The 21,817-nt window shown below is 36.7% G+C and overlaps 1 protein-coding gene across 1 annotated transcript in view; it reads right to left on the minus strand.

Annotated features, from left to right (window-relative positions):
- DSG3 (desmoglein 3) overlaps positions 1 to 9,525 on the minus strand; it is a 31,343-nt gene extending 21,818 nt beyond the window's left edge. Inside the window, exons 1-3 of the mRNA XM_017497998.2 lie at positions 9,077 to 9,525; positions 1,039 to 1,074; positions 403 to 534 (exon numbers count right to left, since the gene is read on the minus strand). Coding sequence (XP_017353487.1) covers positions 403 to 534; positions 1,039 to 1,074; positions 9,077 to 9,124 — 216 coding nt within the window. The 5' untranslated portion in view covers positions 9,125 to 9,525. The remainder of the gene's footprint in view (positions 1 to 402; positions 535 to 1,038; positions 1,075 to 9,076) is intronic.
- Between the last annotated feature and the right edge of the window lie 12,292 nt (positions 9,526 to 21,817).

Here is a 21,817-nt window from a genome sequence, read left to right on the forward strand (position 1 = left end):
GAAAAAAAAAAAAAAAAGAATAATATAATAAACCTGATACATCTTATCACTGAACATCACCAATGATCAATACATGGCCAATCAAAATTTTGCTCACAACCATTTCTCTAATTGTCTTATACATGCATTTTTTTTCTATTTGTTTGCTAGAATCTGTATCCAAGTAAGCCTTCTATATTAAAATTGGTCAATGTCTCAATTCTTCTTTATAACCTAGAAGCCATCTTCCCCTCTCTCTCTCTGTCATTATTATTATTATTGTGCTATTTTGTTGAGGATATCAGTTCATTTGTTCTGTGGACTCCCCAGTCTTCATTTTGTTATTTGGAATTGCCATATTACTTTAATTTACATCTTCGACATTTATTCTAAAAACTCATACTGCCCCGGTCGATAACTTACCTTGGCAATTGGGTTTCTTTTTGAGTTATCTTCTCCTTCTCTGCAGGGTTTGGCAAATTTCACCCATTCACGTTTATGCCGTGTTTTAGCATGTTGTAAGACCATCGCGTCTTCATCGTATTGACCTTTCGTCTTATGTAAAAAGGGATTCCATTTGTTATGCAAATTAATGGCAATTTTAACTTAGAATATTGATTACAGACACCTAGATTGAGGAGCCCCCTATGTTTCAAGGTCTCTAAGACTGTTAGATATCTAATTAGCTCTACCTGATACTTTGTCAAGCAAGTAATAAATGTTAAGTAACTAAAATAATTACAAAGCTATATGATTTTTAATATTAGCATTTAGTCATATTTTATATTTTGTTTTTATACTCCGCAGTATCTTACCGGGCACATAGGGTTTGACCAGATGATTTGTTTAAGATAATAAGAAAAGAATTCATGAAATAAATTATAACAACGATTTTATAGATGACTAATTTTTAAATATTGTTTAGATGCTAGAATTTTAATTTTATATATTTTCACAATTACATTATTGAATAATTTAAGAAATATTTCTCCTAAACACAATTTTACTTTTTTAAACTAAACCATTATTTTAAGTATAAAAATCTTTTTCATACTTTACCTCTATTCGCAGTTCTCCATGAACCAACATGACCACCTGCAGACATTTAAATAAAGTGAAATTAAATGTAAATTCTTCAAATAAGGAATTACACAATGAATAATCCTGATTATTACATTCTATTGTTCATATTGCAATTTGTTTCTATTTCAAAAGAAGTAAGCTTTCGAGAAGCAATAATCAAAGGGTAAGTTCCTACCAGGAAAAGGAATATTACTGTCACTATAAACATGTTCCACCAGTTTTTAATTGACTACAGAATTTTGGTGACATAAAGAAGAACTCATTGGACTTGCATAAACTTTGCCTAATAGTCAGTGGTAGCAGCCAGACAGTTCTTACCTGGCTGCTTTAGATACAGTTCCCAGAAGCTATGGAACTCATCGATTTGGGAAACGATGGTAAGCAACATTGTGATAAACTTCAGAAAGGGGCCATTGGGAATTATTAAAAATCATCAGCCACCCAACTGATTTGTAGGAAGGTGATCCCATATTAGTCCTCTGAAATTACAGAACATTTTCATTAATTGTACACGTGAAAAGGATGGAATAGAGCTAGTCTGGTTTAGAGAAGAAAACTTAAAAGATGAGGATATGCTATTCCAATCACAAATGCTGTTTGCAGTGAGACATGGATCTGTTCATCTCTGCTCTGTTACTTCAGTTTAAATATTAAACTTAATTTTCAGACTGGTCCAAGAAAATTAAATGAGAGTAAAATGAAGCCATGTAGGCTAGGGTCTTCATCTTCTTGAGTGTATGAGACCTTCATCTGTGTCATTTTTCAGCTCATGTTCTTCCGGGAATGCCTTACCTCTTTCTACCCCACCCACTTAAATATTGCTCATCCTTTCAGAGCCATTCCAGTTCCCACAACCTCCATGAAACTGTCTTTACTGATGTCTCTTTTTCTGAGTTTGTATAACACATATTCTGTACCATGAAATGGTACAGCCCATGATGGTTTACCACAGTTTATTATTTCTTGTTTTATGCACATGAAAGAATTTCTATGCTAAGCTGAGAGTATTGTAAACTTTCCAATTCAGTGCTGTTCTGTTTTTTTTTTTTTTTTTTTTTTTTTTTTTCTTGTAACCCTCACAGGTGCTTAACAAGTATTTGCTAATCCACTGATTATCTGATCTGAATCTGGTAGAAAAATCACGGTGGAAAATAAGTCAGAAGAAAAAATAACTAGAAGAATAATAACAGTAGCTAATGTTTATTGTGTAGTTTTGGTATCACTTGTTACTCCCAGAGCTTTATACTGACTGTCTCATTTAATACTTACAGCAAGCACCTGAAGGAGATTCTAGTTGTAATCCCTTGTATATGGATGAAGAATTGGAGATGTGAGGGAATGAATATCATGCACTAGCTAATAGCCATTATAGGATAGCAACCGCAGCAGCCTAATTGCAGAGCATGTACCTCACCACTACTAAATATATATATTTTTTGAGATGGACTTTCCCTCTTTTTGCCCTGGCTGGAGTGCAAGGGTGCCATCTTGGCTCACTGCATCCTCTGTCTTCCAGGTTCAAGGGATTCTCCTGCCTCAGCCTCCTGAGTAACTGGAATTACCGGCGTGGGCATACCAGCATGCCCAGCTAATTTTGTATTTTTAGTAGAGGCAAGGTTTCATCATATTGACCAGGCTGGTCTCAAACTCCTGACCTCAGGAGAATCACCTGCCTCAGTCTCTCAAAGTGCTGGGATTACAGGTGTGAGCTGACTACTACTAAATTCTAAAAAAAATTGTCATCAATTGAAAAAATACCTAATGATACAAAGAAATTTATATGACAGTCAATTTAGATTTCTATTTGGCCAAAAGCTGTGGTTGCTCCTGAAACAATGTAGATTTATTGCATTATTACTTTTCTAGGGTTATAATAAATAGACTAGTCCAAGTCTGAACCAAAGGAGTAACTGTTTCAGACATAAGTAACTATTTCAACTCTTCCATTCTAGACACTCCTGCTGAAACCTTGATTCCGAAGTGTGTGTTCAAGTTTGTCATGGAAAAGAACCATTAGTTGTGGTTATAGCATGTCTCAAAATGATTTTCCAAAATTGATGCTCTTTTTAAAGCATTACCTTGAGTTCCTTGGTAGAAAAGCCCAGAGCAATGTAGTAAGTGCACAACTTCTTTCTCAGTGCATAAGAACGACTCAGCTACACGTGAGGGGAGGGACAGGCCAGGCAGGCTCTCCTTTACCGGAAAACTGGAGCGTCATCCCGCAAATATGAATCATGCTTGGACTAGCCCCACAGAGAATGATTCTTCTAATAGACAATAAGGTACAATTTCTGTTTTCCCAGAAAGTCGTTGATAGAAAACATTTCTGAATATTGCAATACTCTTTAGATTTTTAGAGGACATCACAGACTTACATTATTTAGAATAGTATTTTGGAAAAAAAAAGTTATTTTAGTTAATATTTATATAACGGCTATTTGTTTTAGTTAATTTGCTAATATAGTTATTTTGGATATTTTTAAAACAATTTATGTTTTTATTTGTAAATCTATTTTTATTGACAAAATTGTATATATTTATCACATATGACATGCTGTTTTGAGATATATGTACACTGTGGAATGACTAAATGAAGCTAATAAATATATACTTAGTTTTCTGATGATTTGAATCAACTAAGTTGTCCATTTTGGTGGCTTGGATTGGGAATAACAATGCAGAGAAAACCTCCCTTATCTTGAGAATTACTGTACTTTTCTTTCTTCTTGTTTTCTGGTTATTTTGCAAATTTTAATTATGTAATTTTTTAAAGCATTGATGTAGCCTTAATGCCTTGGTATACATATGAATTACAAATATTCTCAAAAGCAAATCTAATTATTAAATTAGAAAACACATGAAATAAAGCAATTTGATATCCATATGCTCTACTTGTTAATAAAAATGTATATGGTTGTATCATTAAGGTTCCTATTGAATATGGTATGTATGCAATAAATATAATCTGAGGATATGGGTAGCTGGATTAAACAAAAAGCACTTATGGTAGCACCTGATCTTTACTTTAGTTTGGCCGAGATCTTGTTTAGGGATACCTCATGCCTTAGTGTGGTAGTGGACAGAATATTAGACTACGGATTAGATGCAGGGTGCTCATCCCAGCTGGACCTAGGGCATGATTTATTAATTCAAATAAATCGGTCCAAGTTTTAAACATGATTTTGTATTTATTAATTTTTTGGGGAAAAATGTCATGAAATCTACACAGGTGAGGAATATCATTCATATTATCATCTTTCATAATATTTCATCGCTTTCTACATATATTGAAATTTAAAATTTAAAAACCCCAAAACGTTGTAGTAAATTTTATATTTATCAAGGCAAATTCCTTAAATGAACACAATTGATATATGTCTAATTACTTGGAAATTATTTAATTGTGAAGAATTCAATTTTCAATAACTGATTTCTAGAGTAAACTCAATTAATTTAGACCGTTAAGGCTTGTATCATGACAGAATGCTAAGAAAAAGAAATATTCTTGGATATTCTTAAATGCTCATTTGAAATGCTGTGTAGGCTGCAGTCAAGTATGATAATATAAAATTGGATACTGGATTCTGAATCACTGAATTTAAATCCAGCTCCAACCATGTACCAGCATATAACTTGGGAACATTCCTTAACCTTTCAGATTCTTCATCTGTACAATAGGAATAATAATTTTACTTATCTTATAGGTTTGTTGGGAGGATTACATAAATTAATAGGCGTAAAACACATAGGTGAGCCCTAGCGCAGCTCACACTGTAGTTTATGTGAATGCAGCTCCTGTAGTTGTGCAGTGTACAACCTAGCCAGCTGCATAGCGGCTCTCCAAGAAAAAGGTGTAAATTAGACATATTCAATTATTCATCTTATGATTATGGATAGTAATCAATTGTCTATGTAATTTTCTTATGATGAACTGCCCAAAGCAAACCCTTACCTTAGGCTACCAGATTGACTCCTAACTAGACAGGAAGAGCCAAAGGCTAAAAGGTTTGTGAGAAACTTCATGAGGACTGAGTGTTCTAGCTTCAGATGAAAACCAGTTTCAGGTATGAAGCAAGTGGGAGTGGTAATTAGTAGAAGTAATTACATCTTTCCTAACTTCTGCCCAAGTAGGCAGGTCTGGAAGAACCACTTGGCAAGTTTATTCTGATTTTAGAATATTAACTTTTCTTAGTGGTTCAGTAGGACGTTTATTTTTCTATATTTTAGTAGTGCTGGAAACTGAACTAATCACAGTCAGGAGAAGAGATACCTTAGGGTTTTTCATTTTGTTAAACATTAGAGCCATTTAGCCTAAACTTCTTTTTCTAAAAAATTTCTTTTTAGATGTTTTATAGAAAACAAAGTGGTTGAAGATAGTCGTGCTGTATTTAGAACGCTTGCTAACTCAGACTTGGTATTTAAACTACTTTTCTCTTTTTATTTTCCTACCACCAACTTCTTTAAAAAAAATTGCACTCTAAAAGTCTTTAGATTTCAAACATCTCTATTAATTTTTAATGAGGAAAGCTTTACCTAATACAGTAACATAAAGTTATATAGCAAATGGTCCAAATGCTCAGAGCAGTGTTGGATGACAAACTGTTTTGAATTTGGTGGACTAAAAACACAATGGTTTCCTGTGAAGATACATTATTTTCAAAAGATTAAATCTCTGAAGATAAGCATTTTCAACCACAAATCCTTTCCTCAAAAATGTTTATTTTCTATTGCATAATATAGATCAAACGAGCATAAGAAACTGATAAATATTATGTTTTTTTCAATAGTAGACAGTTATTTCCCATGCCTTCTCCTCCCAAATACAGCTTTTACTTTTTCCTGTCAATTTAAAAATTAATATGACAACTGTTTTTGATAAATTCTTTAGCTCAAGACAAATGTAGGCCCTTTCTTGACTTATTAACACTGGTATCCCTGGTCGTTTAAGATAGTAAGACGCAATATCACGAAGTTATCAAGAATTATCCCTGTTACTAAAAATAGTACAAGTGATAAAAAGTAGAGGGTTTACAAATCACTTTGTCTTTCCCATAACCCTTTTAAATTTTTTTCACACATTGCTGCTTTTTTCTTACTATGCCCGTTTTCACTAGGCAGGGGGTGGGGTATGATTCTTATTTGACAGTTGAGGAACAAAGCCTGTAGTGAGTCAGTGGCATAACCAGAGAGTTAAGTCTATGACTTTGCTATTATTTCTCACTGTTTTAGGCAACACTTGTATGGTCACTGGACGGTGGATTATTATAAAACCTTCAAACACATCTGCCAACTTTCAGATCCCACCCTTCAACCACAAAAGACCAGCATTCCCATTTGAGAATGCTTTAGAAAATGTTGCCCTTCTTCCTCCATAACCACATTATTTCAAAACACTGGGTGGCTCCCCATTTGTAAAAGGTTTCCAAGAGCCTTCACAGAATACACTTTTCAATCTGACCCTCAGCTGCCTTTCCAATTCATGCCCAGATTCTCCAAAGATAACTGTCGCTCTAGTCAAACTGGTGTGTCCATTTCCCCTAGGCAAATGTCCTAACTGTGCCTGCCTTTGCTTATACTATGCTGACAGCCCAAGAGATCTCTTTTTGGCCCGCCCATCTATAGTCATCCCAAATCTGCTCAGATTTCTCGGAATCCATAATGACTTGATTGTCTGACTCCTGACTGACACTGCCTTCTACCAATATTAATAGTAGACCAGTACTATCCAATAAAAGATAAGAACCACAAATGCGAACCACATATAATTTTAAAATTTAGTAGCATTTAAAAGAATTTTAAAAGATAAAATGCATTTTAACAATATATTTAATTTAATCTAATACATCCAAAATACTATTATTTCAACATGTAATCTACAAAAAAATTGTTAATGACATATTTTGCATTCTTTTGTTCATACAAAGTCTTCTTCAAATTATAATGTGTATTTTATACTGAACGGCACACCTCAATTCAGACCAACCACATTTCAAGTGGTTTAAAACCACATGTGGCTAGTGGCTACCATATTGGACAGAGTAGGTCTAGAGCACTCAGTTGAAAAATTATGCATGAAGTTATATTGCTGTTTAAATAGCGTGTGTGTGTGTGTTTGTAAAATTTTCCTGAGTGGAACCAAATGTATGCTATTTCATAGTTTCCTTTACGACTAGAATTATAGGAACATTGTGGGGAGTTTTATAGTTTAGAGAGGGCTCATTAAATCATTCATCTATTCATTCTTCAAATAATTGCATGTCCACTCTTAGATATAATAAGCATTGGAAATACAAAAATAAAAATTAGCCTCAATGTAAGGATGTTATAGTCACTCTAGAATCAGAGAAGTAATTGATAGTGGCCTATATGTCAAAGCAGAAAAGAAAAAGCTCCCCTTAGCTTGTGGTGTCCCAATCCTATGTCCTCATGGCAACACTATTCCGACATCCCCTGCTGCATGGCCTCAAACTTCCTGAGCTTTGCCATTGGCTTGGACATAGGGGTTATCAGACGACTTGGAGTTCAGCCCAGACATTTCCCATCTGAAAAGGTGGGAAAGTCATACAAGGCCACATTTCTCTTTAACAACATCCTCCTTTCAAAAAAACTCATTAGGTACTGAAAACAGTTGCATTGTCATAATAGAAATAGAATCTGAGAGGCTGGGTGCAGGGGCTCACACCTGTAATCCCAGCATTTTGGGAGGCCGAGGCAGGTGGATCCCTTGGGGACAGGAGTTTGAGACCCGCCTGGTCAACATGGCAAAACCCATTTTCTATTAAAAATACAAAAAAATTAGCTGGGTGTAGTGGTGCACGCCTGTAATCTCAGCTACTCTGGAGGCTGAGGCATGAGAATCAATTGAACCCAGGAGGTGGATGTTGCAGTGAGCTGAGATTGCATCACTGCACTCCAGCCGGAGCGACCTTGAAAAAAAAAAAAGAAGAATCTTAGGGAGAGCTAAGAAAGTTCTTTTTTTTTTTTTTCTTTTGCTATAAAAAAACAGTTAAGGAATATGCTAGCCTGTAGCATCCAGGTTTTTATTTATTTATTTGAGACAGAGTCTAACTGTGTCACCCAGGTTGGAGTGCAGTGGTGCAATCTTGGCTCACTGCAACCTCTGCCTCTTGGTTCAAAAGATTCCCCTGCCTCAGCCTCCCCAGTAGCTGGGACTACAGGCGCATGCCACCACGCCCAGCTAATTTTTTGTATTGTTAGTAGAGATGGGGTTTCTCCGTGTTAGCCAGGATAGCCTCCATCTCCTGACCTCCTGATCCGCTCCCCTCGGCCTCCGAAAGTGCTGGGATTACAGGCGTGAGCCACTGCGCCTGGCCAAGATCCAGGTTTTAAACAATCTGTAACGTTCTGTTTCTCTTTTAGATAATACTATGTACAACTTTCTCAATCAACAGAAGTATTACTCTTCTGAAAAAATGCCTTTAAAACGTATGTCTTTCTCCCCACCCCCAAAGGCTGACCTTTTCTTTTGGCACACAATAGCTAAACATAAATACTCACTTAATAATCCTCCCAACTTCTCTAGAGTCAAACACTGCTTTGATTTTAATTCTGCAATTTTTTACTTTTAAAAAGCATGTCAGGTTATCAAGCCCAGGCGTGCAGAGTTCTTAGCTATAGGCTTAAGAGACATGTAATCTTGGAAAACAGAAGTGGCTCCTGTGTTCTCGTTTGTGGGTTAGTAAAATGAACAGAAACCTAACTTTAAAGAAAGTGAAAATGGTGTAGAAAATATAACCTGTGATTCAGATGAGTTAGTTCATTAACTAAAAAAAATTCTAAATGGTTTTTAAAACTCATTTCTGGTTTATTTTTCTATGTAAAATACAACATAAACAAAAAACAACAAAAGAGGGAAACTGGTAATCTTGGCAATTTCATTTTAATTGATTTCCACTGCACTCCTTTTAGAATTTATAATAAAGACAGAGCAATCAAATATGATAAAGTGAGGAAGCAGGGAAGTTTGTCATTATTAGGAAAATGTAGGACTTACCATGAGGATGGCCAGAGCCCCTGTGGGTCTGGGGAAGAGCCCCATCATTGTCACTGATTTCCCTGGTGAACAAGTCCAAAAGACCTGCTGCTTCTATCCAGCCAGCCGTCTGCAGATGATGTCTAAGCAAAGCCTTCGGCAGCTGCCTTCCGAAGGAGTCTGTTATGCGGTCCCTCCCTGCCCTAAACCAAGGGTCGGTCTCACCAGAAATGCTTGCATCATCTTTGCTCCCAGGTAAAAACTTAGCCACACCTCAATTCCTAAAGCAATGAAATCCTTTGTTGGAAGCTGAAAGAGAAGTTCACAGGCTAAAGACAAAATTTAATAGGAAGGTAGCAGATGAATAATAAATTAATCATGATGTGGAAGTGGAAGAGCTAGTCCGGACCACACTTTTTCAGTGTCAATGTCTTGTGGCTGAATCTAGTTGACGATGGTTACAATGAAAACTGAAAAAGCAAAGCAAAACATACAAAATGCCCCCAAATCTAACTTGTAAAAGAGCATTTATTTTCAGCCTGAGTATGTGTGGGTAGATCTAAAGTTAAGCAAAATGTAGATGTTAAGCAATGCTATATTTTATTGAAAGGCACTAAAAATATGAAGAAAAAAACCACCCCATTAAGGACTATGAATGTGGGCTTTGAATTAAAAAAAATTAGAAATAAAATTGAACAGTTATAGGGTGCCTTGGATATTTGAAATATATAAATAATGCACTGAAAAATCATTCTGATAACACTCAGATGACATCTTTTATACCGTAATTCTTTTCATTTATAACTTTCAGAAAAAACCTAGATTGCCTAATAAGGTTGATTATCTTTGTGTTCTATTCATTACTCAAGACATTTCCCCCAGTCTGGTGAACCTGCTTGCTGTTAGATACTCGGAAGTGCTTAAATATTTAGATTCTAACCCAAGAGAAAGCCGAGGAAAAAATTACCAGCCCCATTTTAACTACTTTGCTTATAACATTAGAATTGAAAGTACTTTTTACAGTTTCAGAAATATTCAAAGAAAGTTTTGGTAGAAGAGCAATTTTATCTTTGCAAGTATTTACACATCAGGTTTTAGAAACCATTTAATCTCAGAGTATTTTTTTTTTTTTTTGAGACGGAGTCTCCCTCTGTTACCCAGACTGTAGAGCAGTGGCATAATCTCAGCTCACTGCAATCTCCATCTCCCAGAACCAAGAGATTCTCCTGCCTCAGTCTCCTGAGTAGCTGAGATTACAGGTGTGTGCCACCTTGACCAGCTAATTTTTGTATTTTCAGTCAAGACGCGGTTTCATCATGATGGCCAGGCTGGTCTTGAACTCCTGATCTCAAGTGACCCACCGGCCTCGGCCTCCCAAAGTGCTGGGATTATAGGTGTGACACTGTACCTAGCCAATCACAGAGTATTTTAAGCAGAAAGGATCGTGTAGCCTAGGAGTTAGAAAAAACATCTTGTGAGCAAAATTTTGTTTTGTTTCTTTTTAAATTGTAAAATATACAAAACAAAATTTATCATTTTAACTATTTTTAAGTGTACAAAGCTGTGGCATTAAATATAGTCGCATTGTTGTGCAACCATGACCATTACCACCATCCATTTTCGGAAAAGTCTTGTTTTTGAAATAAAGACTTTATAAATAAAGTTTTATTGGAGCACAGCCATGCCCAGTTGTTCATGCATTGTGAATGACTGCTTTTGTGTTGTAACAACAGAGTTGTTATGGATAGCGACTGTATGGCAACAAAGTCAAAATTATTTTCTTGTTCTTTACAGAAAAAACAAATTGCAGATCCCTGAGTGATACTATAAATCTTAAATGGTATTTGTGACAAATCTGATGAGTGTTGATGCTAACGAAGAAATAATTCTGGAACCTTTAAAATCTGCTTCCACTTGGAAAGAAAATTTCAAAAGATCAGATCTGGCGTTCTTTGTAGAGTTCCCTCTAAATTCTATAAATTATACTTTATGCTGCTGTGTCCTTTCCAACATGGGAAAACGGAGACACAAGACAAGGTCTTTTCCGAGTTAGAAGGCGATTTCTCTGTGCCTAGACTAGCTGACAAGTAAGTGTGATAAAAGCTGAACTGAGTATTATTGAATTTGTTAGTGATTTATATAATGCAGAATTCAGTGACCAAAATGTTTGTTATTTTTCTAAATTTGGTGTTTGAATTTGTTTAACAGTGGTGAGAATTTGGGTTTATGTGGCTGTATATTGGTGCTTTTTTCTCATAATATAATGTGAAGAAACATACAAGCACGGACAAAGGCTAGGAGGGTGACCCCCATAACGTACTAGAACTTATTTTTTGAATGAGGGAATTATAGATGTATTTTTATTTTTTCTCCATTACATCTTTGTATATTTTCTGATTTTGTTTTTTTAATGAGGATACATTGTTTTTAAAATTTAAAAAGAAAGTTATTTAAAAAATAATGTGACGAAAGGTAGCCTTTATGAATAATAGCATTCTAAACTTCAAGGCAGGGAAGAAGAGACAAACAATACACTTTTAATTTTTTCTTTCCCATCATTTAATATATTGCAATTCTTTAGACAGTTATTATGATGAAGGCAAAGAAGATTTTTAAAAATGATAGCCAGTGAATTATATTTGTAAGCATATCTATTAAGTTGCATTGTGGACTAAATTCTAGACATGACTCACCTTCTTTTGAGGTGCATTTTCTTTCTTTTTTTAAATTGTACTTTAGGTTCTGGGGTACATGTGCAGATTATGCAGGATTGTTGCATAGGTACACACATAGGTACAATGTGGTTTGCTGCCTCCTACGTCTGGCATTTCTCCCCATGTTATTCCTTCCTGACCTCCCCAACCCGCCGCTGTCCCTCCCTTGGCCCCCTCAACAGACCCCAGTGTGTGATGCTCCCCTCCCTGTGTCCATGTCTCATTGTTCAACACCCGCCTATGAGTGAGAGCATGCGGTGTTTGTTTTCCTATTCTTGTGTCAGTTTGCTGAGAATGATGGTTTCCAGGTTCAGCCATGTCCCTACAAAGGACACAAACTCATCATTTTTTATGGCTGCATAGTATTCCATGGTGTGTATGTGCCACATTTTCCTTGCCCAGTCTCTCGTTGATGGACATTTGGGTTGGTGCCAGGTCTTTGCTATTGTAAACAGTGCCACTATGAACATACACTTGCATGTTTCTTTATAATAGAACGATTTATAATTTTTTGGATATATACCCAACAATGGGATTGCTGGGTCAAATGGAATTTCTATTTCTAGGTCCTTGAGGAAGCACCACATTGTCTTCCACAATGGTTGAACTAGTTTACACTCCCATCAACAGTGTTCCTATTTCTCCACATCCTCTCTAGCATCTGTTGTCTCCAGATTTTTTAATGATCACTGTTCTAACTGGTATGAGGTGGTATCTCAATGTGGTTTTGATTACAATGGAGAAACAGTCCATGCTCATGGTTAGGACGAATCAATATCTTGAAAATGGCCATACTGCCCAAAGTAATTTATAGATTCAGCACTATACCCGTTAAGCTGCCATTGACCTTCTTAGCAGAACTGGAAAAAAACCACCTTAAACTTCATATGGAACCAAATGAGAGCCTGCATAGCCAAGACAATCTTAAGCAAAAAGAACAAAGCCGGAGGCATCACACTACCCGATTTCAAACTATACTACAAAGCTACAGTAATCAAAACAGCATGGTACTGGTACCAAAAACAGAGATATAGGTCAATGGAACAGCACAGAGGCCTTGGAGGCAACACCACACATCTACAACCACCTGATCTTTGACAAACCTGACAAAAACAAGCAATGTGGAAAGGATTCCCTGTTTAATAAATGGTGTTGGGAAAACTGGCAAGCAGTGTGCAGAAAGCAGAAACTGGACCCCTTCCTGACACCTTACACTCAACTTAACTCCAGATGGATTAAAGACTTAAACATAAGACCTAACACCATAAAAACCCTATAAGAAAACCAAGGCAAAACCATTCAGGACATAGGCATAGGCAAGGACTTCATGACTAAAACACCAAAAACATTAGCAACAAAAGCCAAAATAGACAAATGGGACCTAATTAAACTCCAGAGCTTCTGTACAGCAAAAGAAACAGCAGAAGCAGAGTGAACTGGCAACCAACAGAATGGGAAGAAATTTTTGCAATTGACCCATCTAACAAAGGGCTAATATCCAGAATCTACAAAGAACTAAAACAGATTAACAAGAAAAAACAAACAAACCCATCCAAAAGTGGGAGAAGGATACAAATACTTTTCAAAGGAAGACATATATGAGGCCAAAAAACATGAAGAAATGCTCATCATCATTGATTATTAGAGAAATGATGTGCATTTTCTAAAACTCCAGTTTGTTAATAATTTTAATTAATTAGGACTTAAAAATGATCATTATCATTCCACTGTTTCCTTACCTGAACACAGGTTAAGGATTTCACTGATATTTCACTTTATTGAAATACCATTTAAGGATTCTTGGTCAGGTAGTATATTAAGAGCATATGCAGCCTTGATAGGATCATCATATGGCATTTTGGTCTGATACAAGCTGGTTCCATTTCTTGTTCCCATACAGGGGGATTGTAGAAAGCAATGACAAATCTCACTGTGCTGTCCATAGGCATTTGGGATCTCTCATCTTTCCAAGTGCCCTTGACAGCACTGTGTTAAGCCAACACTTCCTTTCCTTTGGAAGATTGGGGACCTTAGTATGGTAATAAAGCACCCTTGTATTGAGGCCACATTTACGTGGTGTTAGGAAGGTAATCTGTAGGTTAGTCCTGCCGGGGTGTACATTTGCGTAGAGCCTCTGGACTTAGAAGTTCTTTCTCTTTGCTGCTCATTTATGTTTGGAAAAGGAAAGAAAGAATAATTTTCCTGTGTTTTCTAGTGAGTGTTTATGTTATTACTCTCTGGATAATGTCTTTGGAAACCTAAGCCCAACCTGAAACAAGTTCTTACTCAAGAGGTTGAAATAAAGATATGAATTATAACAGTATCATAATCAGTAAAAGGGATCTTTATTGTGTGTGCATATTGTGTTTCAATTAATGTGTCATGTTGAAAACGTATGAGTTGGAAAGTGGGTACAACACATCACAACTAAAGAAAGCATTTCTTTCTTTGGTGGAAATTGTAACATGTCATACTGTCACTTAAGGAGCAAAGCAATAAGAATGAATGCTTATTCAAATGGGCAGTGTCTTCAGAGGTTTCCATGATGTTTCTCGAGCTCATTATCTACAGAACTTTTATTGTCTATTAAGTAGAGAATGCTAATTAACTTTGCTTTCACCGGCAAGCCTTCACGGACAAGCCTTCACGGACAAGCCTTCACGGACAAGCCTTCATGGGCAAGCCTTCACTGGCTTTCATTTGTTTTGACAAGAAACATGTAATATATCTTACATCTGAGACATTATTACTTTTTGGTATTTAATTATTCTTGAATATCCAAAAATTAATGAATTGAAATCATAGTTCCACAAATCATGCACTAACAAAGTTATATATACATCTTGGGCCGGGCGTGGTGGTTCACGCCTGTAATCCCAGGAGGGTATTCTTGGGAGGCTGAGGCAGGAGAATCTCTTGAACCCCAGATGTGGAGGTTGCAGTGAGCCAAGAATGTGCCAGTGCACTCTAGCCTGGGTGACCGAGTGAGACTGTCTCAAAAACAACAACAACAACAACAACAACAACAAAAAAAAAAACAACAAAAACCCGTAGTTATACATACATCTTGAAATGGCTTGTAAAAATAATGATCTATCACTTTTTGTTATTCAAGGTAATGGAAATCATACAACTCTTCCATTAGGATCATCATCTGAAGATATCCAGAAATGTAACAAGATGCAATAATTGTGCATCTGTAGAGAACAGTCTGTATTTGAATAATTGGTAAATGGAGGTGTTGACCCAATTTCCTTTCAGATGGTATGTAGCATGGTTCACCATGCTTCTGTGATCCCCAGAATTATTTCTTTAAAAAGATTTGCAAAGTTTTTATCATGTGCTGATTCAAACCCAGACTGCAGAGGGGTAAATGTAGATGAACATAACTTTTTAAAAAGTTTTACTTACACTGTGGACCAGGGTCAATCTCCTTTTGCTCTGAATTAGTCTGATCGGGTAATTGCTTATTTGTGGGGGTATTTTTGTAAGGCCATACATTAAAAAGTGTGATGAAGGAATTTTCCAGATTAACCTAATGCTCACTTTAACAAAATGTTTCTTTTAGGGAAATCTTTTCCTCAGTTCTTCTTTGTCAGAGGTACAACTGACAAGGTTTAATTTACTCGCAAAGTGTTTTGAATCCACTTTAGTTCTCTTCTCTGAGCTCCCTCAATAGCTAAATTTTTAGCATCTGTCATGTAGCCTGGGAAGTGCTCTTATAATTGAGCTTTTGCTTTTTTCTTATCTCTTGTCCAGTTTGTCCCTCACTCAGCACACTGAGTGTTATTTCTAAAAAGATCATGACTTCCAGTGTGCTTGGAACAGAATAGAAACTGCTTCTCATTTCTTACAGGGAACTGCCTGATCCATTCCCCATTTTCCTCTCCAGGCACGTCGCATACTCCCTTTCTCTCACAGGAATGTTTTTTTTTTTTTTTTTAATTCTTCCAAAGCCCTAAGCTCTTTCTGCCCAAGTCTTCACTCAGAACCTCCCCATCATTAAGTGGTTGCTAATGAGACCTTCTCAGAGAAGTCTTTATTCCCAACACTTGGGCATCCTCATCCCCATTTAAAAAAATCATTCATTCCCATTTGTTTCCTATATACTGCTTAGTATACATAGCATAATTTGTTTCTTAGTTGGATTGTTTGTATTGCCTTTCTCTACCACTTGACTGTGAGTTCGACTGGAGAGGAATCATGTCTATTTCATTGACTAGAATATTCTTAGGAGTTTGCAGAATGAATAAATGAAATTACCTTTTAAAAATCTGTGCAAATATATCTGTTGGATCAAAAGGCACATATAGTTCAAATTTTTCATGGATTGTCATCCAAAAGACCATACCAATTTATGTTCCTACTGATAATGCAAGAGAAAGCCTGTCCCTCCTCCTTGTCTCTCTCCCTCCCAGAAAGTTGTTATTGGTAAATCTTTTCTGCTTCTTTTATGAGAAAAATAGCACTCTTATGAAAAAAACATATTTTAGCTCTATTTAGAAATTTAAATGTTATTTAAATATTCTAACAATTTATTAGAACATAAGAAATTAAAATAAGGTAAAGCTTCTGAGTATATCAATCTAAGACACTGGACTTAGAACTAGGCAAGTTGTGAATCTTTGTTAGACCCAGGGGACCTGGCACCCCTCCTGGGCCTAACGTTGTCCTAAGTCTTTCATCATCTCAGGTGATAGGATGATATGTTATGAAAAGATGAGAACCAACAATGCAAAGTCAAATATTAATTTACTGCCCTCTTCAGTTCTGCCACGTCCCCTTCATTTGTGCATTTTACATCTTCCTTTTAGTGATAAAAATACAGAAGTCCTCAAGTATTTTTAAGTATCATGGAAGAGTTGACTTCTGTTTTTCTAGTAATCAAATTGTATCTGTCTTATTGTTGGTAATTTATCAGGAGGGAGATTTTCTTTTTTATGATGGTTTTAATTTAGATCTCCACCCATGGGAAGCAATAACATGTAGACAGCTCTACCAGCTTCTGAAACCACATGCCTTGAGTCCTGGCTGCCAATGAAAACGTACGAAGCAGCATCTGTTTCTTGCCATGCCGCAGACGCCAGTCTGTAGAAGAATAGAGTCTGAAAACAGCATGGAACATTAAGGAAAAATGACCTTCAAGGATTTCAGGAGTGACTGCAGTTGAAAACCACTAGCTCTAGCATGTTGGGGAAGAGAAATGCTTCTAAAAGAGGATCCTGTCATTCTTTATTCTTCAGAGTCAGTGCATTTTTCTACCAAAGACTCATGTATTACTAGCTTTATACCTAGTGAGGCATCATAGACTGATACTTTTATGATGAGTAAGTTCCAAGGATGTTTGTCAAACCTGTAAAACTTGCATAACTTATTGTACTCAGTGATTTAGTATTGGTGTTTTAATAAGGAACTACGAAACTTCTTGAAAAGATTAATTTTAGAGAGAACAGACATTTCGAGTGTCTTTTTTTTTTTGCTGTGTTTTTTGGGTGACAGAATAATGCTTTCATCTCATGTGGATCTGTAGTGCTTAGGAAAGCACCAAATTTTTAGGTTAAACACATGAATGTTTTCTCTGCGGTTTTGGACATGTTTGACTGGCCTTCTTTTGAATAAACACAATTTTCTATTCACTGACATTAAGAAGATGATTAGAATCTATTACTTACCCAAATTGTTAATACATCTGCCTTACACAGTAAAATGAGACTGTACTACTCACACCCTACTCTCCCCACCTTGAGCTATGTATTCATCTCCTGAAACTGTTTGCTATTGCCACAAGCAGCTGTAAATTAACTTAGTAATGCCGCACTGTAACCTGTATCCTACAGCGGTGTTGTTTAATTTGGCTTCCCTGGGTCACATTGGTTAAGAAGTATTGTCTTGGGCTACATGTGAAATACACTAATACTAATGATAGCTGATAAGCTAAAAATTTTTTCCAAAAAAAAATCCCATAATGTTTGGAGAAAGTTTGCCAATTTGTGTTCGTCCCTTTCAAAGCTGTCTTGGGTCACATGTGGCCCAGGGGCTGCTAGTTGGACAAGCTTATCCTATAGCTTAACAATGTACAGCCAATCACGAATCAATATTATGTCTTTAAACCAATGAGAATTTCTGACAAACAGCTTTGTATCAGCCCATTCCTGGTCCCCATTTTTTGCCTTTAAAAATCCACTTGTTGCTAACTGGAGTATATACTCAGGGCAACTTGAATCTATGCTCTTGGGTTGCAATTCTCTAGCTTAACTCAAATAAACTACTTAGATTTTTAAAAAATTTGTGTTATAGAAAAATGCATTTTTAGCCTGTAGATTTTTTTATTGTTTCATATTAACATTTAATGTCATTTCAATTTCTTTATTAAAACTTAAGATTCCTATGAATTCATTTCATCTGAATTCTGGGTGTGTTTCTCAAAGCACAATCTTTGCAGCATGAATTGACGTTCTTGATCCGAGGCTGGCACAGCTGCAACATATCAGGCCTTTCTTCTGGAAGGTATGCCTAAAAGTGATTAAAGGTAGAGAAAACTCCACCTCTGCTCTCCTTCATTAGCACTGCATGTCCATGAGTCAGTTTAGGCTTCCTTTTTGATGCCTTAGACACTAGGCCAGTTTTATGGATGTTCGTGCATGTTGCTTAACTTGTGCAACATGGTGGCTTAATGTCAGTCTTCAGTGTGAAGTCAGGATGCATAGACTCTCAAAACACATCTTTGTTTCTTTAGACTCTGAAGTGATGCAATTTCTGCTAAATTGGCTTGGTTAGCTTTCATTTGAAGGAAGTGCTTTGAGCTTAAGAAATTTTATCTCCAATTATTAAGTTTTGCTATACTGATACTCCTCAATATTCTTTATGTATTATTATTATGTTTTGAGACAGGGTCTCGCTCCTGTTGCCCAGGCTGGAGTGCAGTGGCATGATCATGGCTCACTGCAGTCTAGACTTTTTGGGCTCAGGTGATTCACCCACCTTAGCCTTCCAAGTAGTTGAAAGTACAAGTGTGTACCACCACACCTGGCTAATTTTTTTCGCTTTTTTTTTTTTTTTTTAGTAAAGATGGAGTTTTTCCATGTTGCCCAAGCTGGCCTTGAGCTCCCGGGCTCAAGCTATCCACCCATCTTGACCTCACAAAGTGCTGGGATTACAGGTGTGAGCTACTGTGCTCAATATTCAATTGATCTATTAAGGTTTTCCTTTTTGGGGGTTACATTTTGATAAGAAATGATTTATATCTCCCAATGTTTTCAAGTTTATTATTACACATGTGTACTTAGCACTTTTCCTAGAAATTTTAAAGTAAATTTTTATAGAATAAATATATAAATGAGTAACTTTTCTTTATCCTAGTAATAAGAATCTAGAGAGTGAGCTGAATGCAGGGGAAAGCATGCAGCTCAAAAGAGTAGGTCTCCTTTGGAAGGACTAGACTGCAAGCTCTCAGAGGGCAGGGGTCCTGTCTCTCATTTGCCACTTCTCACCTGGTCCACTACTTGACTCTCAGAAGCTACTTGCTGCGTAAATAAGTGGAAGGATTAATCACTGAATGTGGGAGTAGAGATGAAGGGAACTGAATTGTGATCCTTCGCTGGGTTCCAGATAGAGTTAAAAGGTCAAATAAAAGCTAGAAGCCAGGGGTGAAGCAGAGGGCCTATTAGGGGTCCCCATAATCCCCTTGAGGCTATAGTCTAAAGATCATTGAACACCTAAACACACTTTTATTTCAAGTAGACAAGGGAGCTTTTGTTTACTGAGTATCCTTTATATATTTAATTGTGGTGCTAAGTATTTTTAAAAGTAGAATTTATTTATTCAATTTCCCAAATGCCCTGTAAGGAATAGATTATTAACTCGTTTTACAGACAACAAACACTCAGAAATGGTGAACCCAGTAATTTATTCAAAATCACCATACTGGCCAGGTGTGGTGGCTCACACCTGTAATCCCAGCACTTTGGGAGGCCAAGGTGGGCAGATCATCTGAGGTTGGGAGATCGAGATTAGCCTGACCAACATGGTGAAACCCCATCTCTACTGAAAATACAAAAATTAGCTGGGTGTAGTGGTAGGTGCCTGTAATCCCAGCTACTCAGGAGGCTAAGGCAGGAGAATCACCTGAACCTAGGAGGTGGAGGTTGCAGTAAGCCAAGATCATGTCACTGGACTCCAGCTATATATATATATATAGCTGGAGTCCAATATATACATATACATATATATACATATATGTATATATATACACATATGTATATGTGTATATATAGGTATATCCATCTCACCATACTGGTAAGTGGTGTAGCAGAATATTTGAACCAAATCTGTCTGACTTCAAAGTTCATGCTCTTCCTGCAATGCCAATGACTCTGAAAGGAGGGACATAACTACCTAGGAAAACATTTAACAATTTGGCAGGGAGTGGGTTTTTAGTCTTCATGTCCCCTTATTTGCAGAGCGAAACAAAGCAGTCTTATGTGCCATGGCTTTAGTTTTTAAAGATCATGGTATTTATTGGAATTTCAAATAACTACAGATTTGTATGTTTATCAAAAGGGAATGTGGGTTCATAAAAGTTGAAAAATACTGTACTTGTGTATGTTGTGTTCATTCTCTTCTTAAACTGTTTTAATCCTTATTTTTGAAATTGTATTTTAACAAATCAAGGAATTACAATATCTTAATGAGTTGTTTTTTTTTTTCAAAAAAAATTTAGACAAATTTTTAAGAGAAGTTTTTAGATTCACCGTGAAATGAGAGGAAGGCACAAAATATTTCCATTATCCTCCCTATCCCAACACATACACAGCCTCTCACATGATTGTCCTTTTTTTCTAAATAAGGTTGGATGGGGTCTTGCTATGTTGCTCAGGCTAGTCTCAACTGCTTGGCTCAAGCTTTCCTCCTGCCTCGGCCTCTTAAAGTGCTGGGATTTTAGGCATGAGCTACCCCACCTGGCTTTTTTTTTTTTAATCTAAATGCTGCTACTTATTCATATTAAAATGGGAATGAAGACCCCCAAGGGAGATTCTAGTGAGCTGAAGTGATGACTTATTTAACCCGTGAAACAAGTTCCAAAATATTTCAACCATTGCTTAAAGTTGCAAAAATACAACAAATATTAAAGATATTAAACTAGCTCATTGGTAATACCCTTCAAGGGACAAAGCAGCTTATTTAGGTATAGCTGCCTTCAGTGGTGCCCAGTAGGTCCAGACTGTTACAGGTCTAGACGGGCTGAGAAATAAAGAACTGAAAGCTGGACTGGCCCAATTTCCTCCTTTCATTTAAACTTACTTATGTTTACATAAGGGAAATTTACGTAAGGGAAATACATGTTCAGGTTTGCATTTCAGAGGTGTCTTTTTGGGGCCAGCACCAAACAGGCATTACAAATACACATCTGAAATGCAAACCTGAACATGTGTTTCCCTTACTTAAATGTTTTCAATGTCTCCCCAAATACTGTAAGATAAACTTCCAGCTATTTTGAGTGACACATAGTTTTCCAATGCTTGGTCAATGACATTTTCAGTCTAATTTCTTGTCCTTCCCCGGCATGACTTTATGCTCTTTATATGTGTGACACACCAGACTGCGGGTGGTTGTCCCCCAACCACCGCTAGAACAGCACTTCCCTACCTCTTTCCTAGCTGCTTCCCTGGCACTAAGCTCAGGATCCATCTTCTCCAGGTACCCATCTGTGAGATCCCATACTAGCCTGTGCTCTGTGTCTGCATGCACACAGCACCTGGGTAGAGGTTTCTTAAAGGTTATACTGAAATGTTTGCTTAAAAGTTGATCTCTCTTTTTAGCCTACAGTTGCCCCAAGGGTGGGATTCTCTTTGTACCCCCAGTGCCTCGCCTGTTTATAGCAGATACTGTGTAAATACTGAGTTGAAGTGAACTCAGTGGATTAAAAACTTGAGCAAAATCTGAGCCAGAAATCATTCATCTGAGGTTTACATCAAAGAACACAGTTGCAGGGTCCTGGGAGGAAATCTAAGATCGTGATATCAATTCAGACAGTGGGGTACAGGCAAGT

This window comes from Cebus imitator, unplaced genomic scaffold, assembly GCF_001604975.1.
Source record: "Cebus imitator isolate Cc_AM_T3 unplaced genomic scaffold, Cebus_imitator-1.0 Scaffold12, whole genome shotgun sequence".
Lineage (NCBI taxonomy): Eukaryota > Metazoa > Chordata > Mammalia > Primates > Cebidae > Cebus > Cebus imitator.